Below are 10,170 nucleotides of genomic sequence, written 5' to 3'. Positions count from 1 at the left end.
TGACTTTAATTATGTAAATTTTTAATATTTTCTTATTTATATAAGTTGTTTTTTTATTTTTGGATCATCTTGATAAATTATTTTTTATTCATTCGCATCACAAATTAATTATTTCTTTTCAAAATAATATAGAACATTTTAATTATATTTTAAATAATTTTTTTGAAATATAATTTTAAATATGTTATTAATTATTTTGTTAATAATATTTAAGAATTTATAAAATAACTATGTTTTAATGAAATATATTAATGTTAATAGTCAAAAGATTATGAAATGATTGTCAGCCTCATTTTATAGTATAAAATATTAATGAGAGATAGTTTAATATGTAAATATTTGATTGATCTCATTTTATAGTATAACTATTATGGGAGATAGTTTAATGAGTAAGAGTTTGATGGGTTGATAAGGTGGTATGAGTATCAAACTCTAGGATAGTTTAATCACTAAAAAATGCCCAAAGTGTTATATAGACCACCACTTCATGATTAATTTTTTTTATTATTTTTTAATCCTTCAACATTTCCAACTGAAATTCTAGTGCATGCTTGGCAAGCATTCAAACTGATTTTTAATAAAAAGAAAAAAGAAAAAAGAAAAATTTAATTACGCACCCTATAATTCAAAATCAACGGCCAAGATACTTTTGCTAAAGTCACCCCACAATTTTCCCAAATCACCGCTTCACCATTCACTCTCTTACCCAGCAAAAGCGCGTACATATCTGAAACACAATCCCACTTATCACGCTCCCAGTTCGAATCCAGCTAAAGAACCACTCTCGATCCACTCACCTGAAGCACAACAAGATAATCATTAATCCCTTACGTGTCAAAACACCATTGGGTAACGAAGATTTAAATACACCCAATAAAAGACTTCCACGTAGTCAGCATTCAATAACGGAATATACACCTCGGGAGCAGCGTACCGTTAATCGAAAAGGAAAGATTGCCGCACTTCTGCTGAACCGGCTTTCACTTCTCCAAGGCTTTGTCTTCTTCGCTTTGGGGTTCTTGAGATCTAGGGTTAGGGTTTGCGCGATGACGACGATGGAGAGCTTGATCGGGCTGGTGAATCGGATCCAGAGGGCGTGCACGATGCTCGGAGACTATGGCGGCGCCGATGGTGCTCTTCCTACACTCTGGGAAGCCCTCCCCTCCGTCGCCGTCGTCGGTGGGCAGGTACCATTTCTCCCTGGCATCCATTGATTCTGGTCTTGCTTTGCTTCTTTTTGGGGTTTCTGAATTGTTTCTTGATGTGGTTTGAGTGTAGAGTTCCGGGAAATCGTCGGTGCTGGAGAGTGTTGTTGGGAGGGATTTCCTTCCCCGTGGATCTGGTATGGATTTTCTAGCTTTGTGTTTTTAGGGCTTTTTGAGTGCTTGATGTATGGCTTTTGATCATTTTTGGGGTTGGTTTTTAAGGGATTGTGACGAGAAGGCCATTGGTGCTGCAATTGCACAAGACGGAGGCAGGACAACAGGAGTATGCCGAGTTCTTGCATTTGCCCAGAAGGAAGTTCACCGATTTTGGTATGCTTCTTTTCTGTGAATTGTGATTGTTATAGGTATTGATCAGTAGCTAGGGGTGAAAGAACTCTTTGCATTGATATCTTGTGCATCTGTATATAAGTTTTGAAATTGAGCGATGATAAGATGTGATTTTAGTAAAAAAGTATAAAAAAAAAATAGTAGTTTGGGCTTTGTGCTATGCCACATTGTGCTTAGCTGAATTCATATATGGATGTTTGAAACCATTTTTCTTTGGCTGTGCAGCGCTTGTTCGTAAGGAAATTCAAGATGACACTGATCGATTAACTGGGAAGACAAAACAAATTTCTCCTGTACCTATTCATCTCAGCATTTATTCACCGAATGGTATGACACCCTTTGGTTGTGATTATAAAATCTAAATTGTTTGGCTGAATTGGTTATTAGTGAATCATTTTGTGACTGGACAGCAATACATGGCCATTGGTTCATCGTTTATAATTTTAAAATAGGTCAATTATCTTTGTGTAACCTCCTAGTATGGTTGATATGTGTGACTTAAACATTATATTAATTAAGAGAAACATTGAGGAAAACAGCTGAATGTCATTTTTGAAGAATATGAACTAGAGGAAATTTTTTTTGAGAGGATACATGAGGCCATAACTGAAAGAACAAATAATAATTAATAAGGCAAGTACCTGTTGTACTCATAATTGATTAACCTAGAATTTGCTTGCTATACTAAAGCTGCCTACTGAACACATTGAAAAACATAGTTCGGCTTCATACTCCAGGCTATCCAAGGACTCTTTCAAGGTTATCTATTATAATCTTTGGAGTATGCTTTGACTTGTGTATTGTGAATTCTCTATCTTTTTTCTTCATTATCTATAAGGTTCTCTATATTTCTGCCTACTAACTCAAATAGTCTCAATGGTGATACTTGATTGAACTCTACATATATGAACCCCAATGTGAAAAGTACTACATCAGCTTGTACTTTAATTTGTTCTTGACATGCCTAATTTCTTCCTTTACTTTGAATGATGTGGATTGTTATGTTTTCTAAGCATTAGTTGTTGACATGGTGCTTTTGATTTTGTCTTCTTGACTGGCAATGGGGCGTTTTTTTTACTTTGCTATGTAAATTCATTGTTTTATTATTTATTTATTTATTCTTTTTGTTTTTTGTCTGACTCTCTAAGTTGGATCTTGTATTCTACTGGACAATATTCATTTTTGTTGTTTGACCCAACAGTTGTCAACTTAACTTTGATTGATCTGCCTGGTCTTACAAAGGTTGCTGTAGGTACTATTTCTTCTTTGACTTTCAGTAATTTTCTTTTAATAGTATTTTAAGGTTGCTATAATTCTTTGAGTTGTATGACATGAGGGCTTTTTGGTTAAACAGAGGGGCAACCAGAAAGCATTGTTCAAGACATAGAAAACATGGTTCGTTCATATGTCGAAAAGGTACTCACTGGGTCAGCAAGAGCTACCTTTGCATGGCAGTTCAAATATGGAATTAATTATTGTGTTTTGGAAAATTGATTTGAATTCAGCTAGATAGTTGTACCGTTATGTTTGTTTTCTTATTGTATTGGATGATAGATCTGATTTTTGTGGCTTCCATGTATTATTTGTAACGTAAGATTTTCTTAGTTCTGGTAGGTGATTGTATTGTGTGACACGAGAGTAGCTTATTAGTCCCTTTCATAATGGTCATGCAAACTTATGCTTTCATGAATCCTCCTTTTTACTTATTCTTTCTTGTGTTTGTCCTTTATACATTTTTGGGATTACACTGTAGCATGCTAAATTGTCCATTAATAATCAAATTTTCTCTATTGCAAAATCTATAAAATTTGACATATGTTTGTGGCCCAGTAGCTGGTTAATTTTAAATTTCATTTTATCTGAGCTTTCTGTCTTATTTACTAAAGGGTTTTTCTTCTTCCAGCCTAATAGCATTATACTGGCAATATCTCCAGCAAATCAAGACATTGCGACCTCTGATGCAATTAAACTTGCTAGAGAAGTTGATCCAACTGGTACATCTCCTTGCGTCTTGATGAGTTAATTGTTGAAACGAAGCGACTATGAAACAAACAGTAAAAATAGTGATGATGATCATGATGATTTTGGTCATAATGCTAGCTATATTGGTAATCCTTGGTTTTAGGACAAGTATTAAAAAAGAATTCTCTGGTAGTAGGTTCTAACAAATTAATCCCTTCTTGGTCATCTGAATGCTGTGCTAATGCTGATGTCAAAGTCAATGATATCTAACCTGTTCATGACTGTGTGGTGACATCATGATTACAAAATGTAATATTTGTGCCAACTGTTACTGTAACCGTAGTAGTGGAAGAGTGGAACTTATAAATTGCTTTAGTTAATATTTTGTTGACAAGGAAAACCAGTTATTCTTTTCTCATATTTTATTCTCTCCGAAGTTCCAGACAATTGTTAGTTTATATTTGCTCTTGCCTGTACTGGAAGCTGAGCTTAATCTACTACTTTTAGGTGAAAGGACATTTGGAGTGCTGACAAAGCTTGATCTAATGGACAAAGGAACAAATGCTCTTGATGTGAGTTTACAGATATTTCTCTTATCATATTCAAATGAAAGAAGTTGCCCAGAACTTTTTGTGCTTTATTCTGTTCTTAACTCATGGTGACTTCATTCATATTTCGAAAGGCTATTTTCTCCTTACGGTGTTTCCTTAGTTGTGTTCCTTTGTGCTATATAAAGTTTGATGCACTTTGGATGATTCATTAGGTTCTTGAAGGAAGATCCTACCGGCTGCAGCATCCTTGGGTTGGGATTGTCAATCGTTCACAGGCAGATATAAATAAGAATGTTGATATGATAGTTGCGAGAAAGAAAGAACGGGAATATTTTGCTACTAGTCCTGATTATTCCCATTTAGCAAGTAAAATGGGTTCAGAATATCTTGCTAAACTACTTTCCAAGGTATTATCATTGTGTCTTTTGCTTTTTGATTGATGCTGAGGGTGCAGGTAACTCTGATAATGTAATAATCTTCCTATGGTTTCAGCATCTGGAGGCTGTAATTAGAGCTCGAATTCCGAGTATCACTTCTTTGATAAATAAAAGCATCGATGAACTTGAATCTGAGATGGACCATCTTGGTAGACCCATTGCTGTAGATGCTGGGGTAGGCCACTCATACTTACTCTTCTTCTGAGTTAAATCTGGACAGGCATGGATATTCTTAATGAATTGTGAGTGGATTTTGTCTTTGCAGGCTCAATTGTACACAATTTTAGAACTCTGCCGTGCTTTTGAGCGTATATTTAGAGAGCACCTAGATGGAGGGTAAAAATCTCAAATTTCATTTCTCCAACAATCTAGTAAGCTTATCAACTATATTAATGAATGAATAAATCAAATATGTCTACTTGAGTACAGGCGACCTGGTGGTGATAGAATATATGGAGTTTTTGATAATCAACTGCCTACTGCTTTAAAGAAGCTCCCATTTGACCGGTATCTCTCATTGCAAAATGTAAGGAAGGTGATCTCTGAATCTGATGGTTATCAGCCACATTTGATTGCTCCAGAGCAAGGTTACCGCAGGTTGATCGAAGGTGCTCTCAGTTATTTCAGAGGTCCAGCTGAAGCATCAGTTGATGCTGTAAGTCATCTTCCTTCTTCATTCACTTCTAAGATATCATTGAGTTTGTCGTTTTCCTTTTAACATGCGTTTTATTTGGGTAAGAGAAGGATCTGCAGTGCTCACATCATTGATGCTAATGAATTCCATTCTTCAGGTGCATTTTGTTTTGAAGGAACTGGTGAGGAAGTCAATAGGAGAGACTCAGGTACAATATTAATTTTTTTTTTTTAAAGAACTACTCGTCTTTTTATTATGTTTTGAAAGTTAATGTATTGTTAGTAACCAATCAGGAGCTGAAAAGATTTCCGACTTTTCAAACCGAACTAGCAGCTGCATCTTATGAAGCCCTTGAGAGATTTCGTGAGGATGGTCGGAAGACAACAACAAGGTTGGTTGACATGGAATCAGCATATCTGACAGTAGATTTCTTCCGAAAGCTTCCACAGGAGGTTGAGAAGAGCCCGAACCCAGCCACCCCAAATACTGATAGATATGGTGAAACACATTTCCGGCGGATTGGTTCCAATGTGTCTTCATATATAGTGATGGTTTCTGACACTCTTAGGAACACCATTCCTAAGGCTGTTGTCCATTGCCAGGTCCGCGAAGCCAATCGGTCTTTGCTCAATTACTTCTACTCTCAAGTGGGCCGAAAAGAGGTCTTCATATCTATGACTCATGAATAATTGACATCTTCCTGTAATATATGTTTCCTTTCCATTAAGTTGGCAGCTTTTATTCCATGCAGAGCAAGCAGCTTGCACAGTTGTTGGATGAGGATCCTGCATTGATGGAGCGAAGACAACAATGCGCAAAACGGCTTGAATTATACAAATCCGCAAGAGATGAGATCGATGCAGTATCCTGGGCGAGATGAGCGTGTTACATTGGTGCAGGAGTATATATATCATGTATTTGTTTGTTAGGTGTGTCGTTTGTTAACATTTGCTGTTCCGATGTGTTGCACACATTGAACTGGATCGTTGTTGTGTTATGCTATTAGTTTCTCTCACATGTTTCATTTTCCAGTGTTGCATAGCAAATACAATGGTCACAAAGTTGCTTGTCTTTGCCTTTCAACTTGTTTACTGGATGATTTTAAGTGAGCATCCATCTCCCCAAGCAGAGAGTACATCATGCTTCTGCTCACTGAGGCCTCATCACTCACTACAGGATCACAGTCCACCTTACTAACCCCTGCAGGTTTCTGCAATCCATTCTTAGCCATCACTTCCCTCACCTTCTCAACGTCATCCCATTTCCCTTCTTGTGCATAAATATTCGATAGCAACACATAGGGCCCCATGTTGCCGGGCTCAAGTTCTATCAGCTTCTTACTCACAATCTCTCCAAGCTTCGAACCTGATTGAGATCTTGTGGCTGAGAGCAGAGCACCCCACAAGGCCGGTGCTGGCTCCACCTTCATCTTCTCTGCCAGCCTCTCTGAATCATCTACCAATCCCGCTCGGCCAAGAAGATCCATCATACTACCAAAATGTTCGACCTTTGGTTCAATCCCATGTACCCTGATCATCCTATTGAAACACCACCATCCTTCCAAAACCATACCACTGTGAGCGCAAGCACTAAGGAGACACACAAAAGTAGTCTCATTTGGACTTGGTCCCTGCCTCTCCATCTCCATGAACATCTCCAATGCCTTTCTCCCTTGTCCATGCACACCATACCCGGAGATCATTGAATTCCAAGAAACAACACTCCGATCCTCCATTCTGTCAAACACTTCCTTCGCTTCCTCCATAACACCACATTTTGCATACATTGTCAACAATGCAGTTGATAGCAAAACATCAAGCTCAATCCTTCTCTTTCCATCAGCAATCAGTGAATGCACCCATCTCCCTCGGCCAAGATCACTAAGGTTCGCGCACGCTGTCAAGACACTAACCAATGCAGCCTCATCTGGCCTCACATCTCCGACCGCCATCATTCCGTCAAACAACTTCAAACACTCTCTGTAATTCTTCATCCTTGCATACAAGGCCAACATCACATTCCATGAAACCAAATTCCTCTCTGGCATTTCATCAAACACCTGCCGTGCGAGCTCAACTTGGCCAGAGCTAGCATATCCATTGATCAAAGTGTTCCAAGAAACAACATCCCTGTCGGGCATTTCATCGAATATTTTCCGCGCATTCTCCATCTCCCCGGCCACTGCATGCCCAGCAATCATTACGTTCCAGCTCATAACATCCCTCTCTGGCATTTGATCGAACACCTCCTGCGCGTCCCGCACCATTCCATTCTTCACGTACGCGCTGATCATCGAATTCCAGGTGACCAAATCCGTGCGGAGATTCAAATCAAAGATCCGGCGAGCGGCGGCGAGATCACCGAAACAAGAATACATGCGGATCATCGAGTTCCGGACGAAGAGATCATTGTCGAATCCGAGCTTCAAGGCCTGGGCGTGCACGCATCTGCCTGTCCGATCAAAGCCGAGCTCGGCGAAGAGTTTGCATAAGAGTGGGAAGGTGAAGTGATTCGGAAAGACACGCAAGGATCGAGAGTAGAAGGCGAAGGCGGCGTGGACGCGATCGGAGTTCAGAAGGCCGCGGAGGATAGTGTTGCAGAGGAAGGCGTCGGGGTGGGGGATGGAGGAGTAGAGGGAGATGGCGCGGTGGAGGGAGGAAGGGGAGGAGGAGAGCTTCTTGATAGCGCGGCCGGCGGTGAAGGGGTCGGAGGAGAGGCCGGAGAGGAAGAGGTGGGCAAGGGCTTGGTCAAGGAGCAGGGAAGGGTTGGGGGAGGAGTCGATGGCGTGGAGAACACGGTGGGGGAGATGGAGAAAGGGGGGATCATCGTTCCAGATGCGGCGGGGAAGGTGGTCTTCGTTCCGGTGGAGGTCAAGGATGCGCTGGAGATACTGGGACGATGGCTTCGTCGTCGTCCTCGCCCTCGCGCTTGACGCCATTGCTGGCTGGAGGAAGGTGAGCAGTGTGCAAATATTAATTATTTTTAAGGAGCATGTCTTTGTTGTTTAACCATTGAGATGGTGGGAAGTAGCATATATATATATATATAAAAGGTATAATTCCGGAATAGGTTTTTCTACTTTTTCGTTTTTTTGTTTTTTGTTTTTGTTCCTCTATTCAGAAATGCTCCCAACTAATCTCTCTACTTTTGAAAATGACCCAACAACTTAGTCCTTCTACTCTTAGTCTCTTTATATCTAATCTTTTTTACTCTAGAAAATACAACCACTAATTGGCTCATTTTAGTAAGTAGAATCATTTTCAATAGTAGAGGGAGTAGGTTGGAGCATTTTTAAGTAGGAGATCAAAAGAGAAGAGAGAACCATTGAGATGGCGGGAAGTAGCATTATATATGCATATATATATATATATATATATAAAGGTATAATTCTGGAATTGGTCTTTCTACTTTTCTCTCTTATTTTTTGTCCCTCTACTCAGAAATGCTCCCCACTAGTTTCTCTACTCTTATAAATGGCCTAACAATTTAGTCCTTTTACTCGTAGTCTCTTTCTATCTAGTCCCTTTAATCTTGAAAATACAACAATTGGCTCATTTTAGAGTTGAAAAGACTAAGTAGAATTATTTTCAATAGTAGAGGGAGTAGTTTGGAGCATTTTTAAGTAGGAGATCAAAAGAGAAGAGAGAGAAAAATAGAGTACCAATTTGAGTATTATACATATATATAACTATATATTATTCTTAGCGGATAGTTTTCCTCGTAGCCTCTCCAGCTGACATTTGGACCTTCAAAATTGGTCTAACAACCCATATAAAATTACTCAATAGCCCTCAAACCCTCGCCAAATGAGATTTAGAACATTGAAACACAATTAATTTCAAAGAATCACAATCAACATTGAAACTATTCTTATACTAGACCAAGTGTCACATAGGTATCGGTTCTATCTCATTTTTTGGGATTTGACCCAAGTTTTGTTATTTATTATTCTCTAATTGATAAATCTGCTTAGTTTGAAAGACAGACCCCAATCCTAATCGCAATTCCAATCCCAATAAAAACTCCCCCTAATCCCAATCCCAATCCCAATAAACCCCCATCCCCCCACCCAAAAATCAAAACCCTAGATCCAAGAATCTAAAGAAAAACCTGAATTCTCCGCCGACAACTCGATAATGAAATCCAAATAAAAAATACAAACCCTAACACTCCCCACACCTCCTCAAAATACTAGAAGAAAAAAAAGAGATCTACGACGACTACATCACCATTGTTCCCTTCTCTGGATTCCTAGAGAGAGAGAAACAACGTGAACAAAAACCAGCAGAGAGAGAAAGCGAAGAAGAAGAAGCCTTCATTGAATGATGCCTCCCCTACCGTTACCGTACACTAACGGTTTCCATCTTCTTTGTAATTATTACCACTGTTTTACAACCAAGCCTTCCTTTTTTCAACTTTATTCACTTCCTTCGTTTATTTGAGTAATAACAAAAAATAAACTATAACTATGAAATATATATTTGAACATTCTCCCTTTGTAGTATGAATAAATTGCTTTAGCCATTATTTCTAAATTAAAAGTTGGAAATTAAAACGAACATCAGGCTTTTTGAAGATGTTATGACTACTAAAAACACACCAATGGTAAGGTTTTTGTGGTTTTAAAATTTTTACTTATATGAGAAAATTAATTTAATTTCCTTGATTATCGTGCTCCTAAATATGATGAATATAGGGCCACCATTTTTCATTGTAGCAACTTCATTTATGCATAAACTTGAATGTTAAAGCTCTATATACCTCATTGATCATGTATTTATAAAACAAGACCAATTATCAGCTTGAAAAGAAACTATTTTTTCTTTTCTTTTACAAATATATGCTTGCCTTTGGCTGTATATTAAAATTAACTCTAATGGTTTTATGATTATGTGCTGGTAACACAACCAATGACATCTTTGCCATCAAATTCGACACCGTCCAAGAATTCGAGTAGCCCACCACCTCTTAGGATGGAGAATGTTTCTTAAAATTGACTCCATGACAATGATCATCTCTAATCTCCAATGGAT

The 10,170-nt window shown here is 38.5% G+C and overlaps 2 protein-coding genes across 2 annotated transcripts; one reads left to right on the top strand and one right to left on the bottom strand.

Annotated features, from left to right (window-relative positions):
* The first annotated feature begins 971 nt into the window (after positions 1-971).
* LOC120272059 (dynamin-related protein 1E-like) lies at positions 972-6,168 on the top strand. Its single transcript, XM_039278794.1, has 15 exons — positions 972-1,187; positions 1,279-1,342; positions 1,428-1,535; positions 1,779-1,880; positions 2,755-2,805; positions 2,908-2,969; positions 3,457-3,547; positions 4,023-4,087; positions 4,279-4,473; positions 4,559-4,678; positions 4,769-4,839; positions 4,933-5,158; positions 5,295-5,345; positions 5,431-5,799; positions 5,889-6,168. The coding sequence occupies exons 1-15, from the start codon at positions 1,047-1,049 to the stop codon at positions 6,015-6,017; spliced, it is 1,845 nt and encodes a 614-aa protein (XP_039134728.1). The 5' UTR covers positions 972-1,046; the 3' UTR covers positions 6,018-6,168.
* A 1-nt stretch (position 6,169) lies between these two features.
* LOC120272057 (pentatricopeptide repeat-containing protein At2g44880-like) lies at positions 6,170-8,185 on the bottom strand. Its single transcript, XM_039278793.1, has one exon. It carries the CDS (start codon positions 8,073-8,075, stop codon positions 6,192-6,194), a length of 1,884 nt encoding a protein of 627 aa, XP_039134727.1. The 5' UTR covers positions 8,076-8,185; the 3' UTR covers positions 6,170-6,191.
* Between the last annotated feature and the right edge of the window lie 1,985 nt (positions 8,186-10,170).

This window comes from Dioscorea cayenensis, chromosome 11 (genome assembly GCF_009730915.1).
Source record: "Dioscorea cayenensis subsp. rotundata cultivar TDr96_F1 chromosome 11, TDr96_F1_v2_PseudoChromosome.rev07_lg8_w22 25.fasta, whole genome shotgun sequence".
NCBI classification, from domain to species: domain Eukaryota; kingdom Viridiplantae; phylum Streptophyta; class Magnoliopsida; order Dioscoreales; family Dioscoreaceae; genus Dioscorea; species Dioscorea cayenensis.
The sequence above is the reverse complement of the archived record's forward strand: the minus strand, read 5'-3'. Positions and strand labels throughout refer to the sequence as shown.

Excerpts from the sequence above, each read along its gene's own strand:
- LOC120272059 (XM_039278794.1), top strand. The coding sequence starts at position 1,047 with ATGACGACGATGGAGAGCTTGATCGGGCTGGTGAATCGGATCCAGAGG. Across the intron at positions 1,536-1,778 it reads AAGGAAGTTCACCGATTTTG|CGCTTGTTCGTAAGGAAATT; the intron begins GTATGCTTCTTT and ends TTGGCTGTGCAG. Across the intron at positions 4,679-4,768 it reads CCATTGCTGTAGATGCTGGG|GCTCAATTGTACACAATTTT; the intron begins GTAGGCCACTCA and ends TTGTCTTTGCAG.
- LOC120272057 (XM_039278793.1), bottom strand. The coding sequence starts at position 8,075 with ATGGCGTCAAGCGCGAGGGCGAGGACGACGACGAAGCCATCGTCCCAG.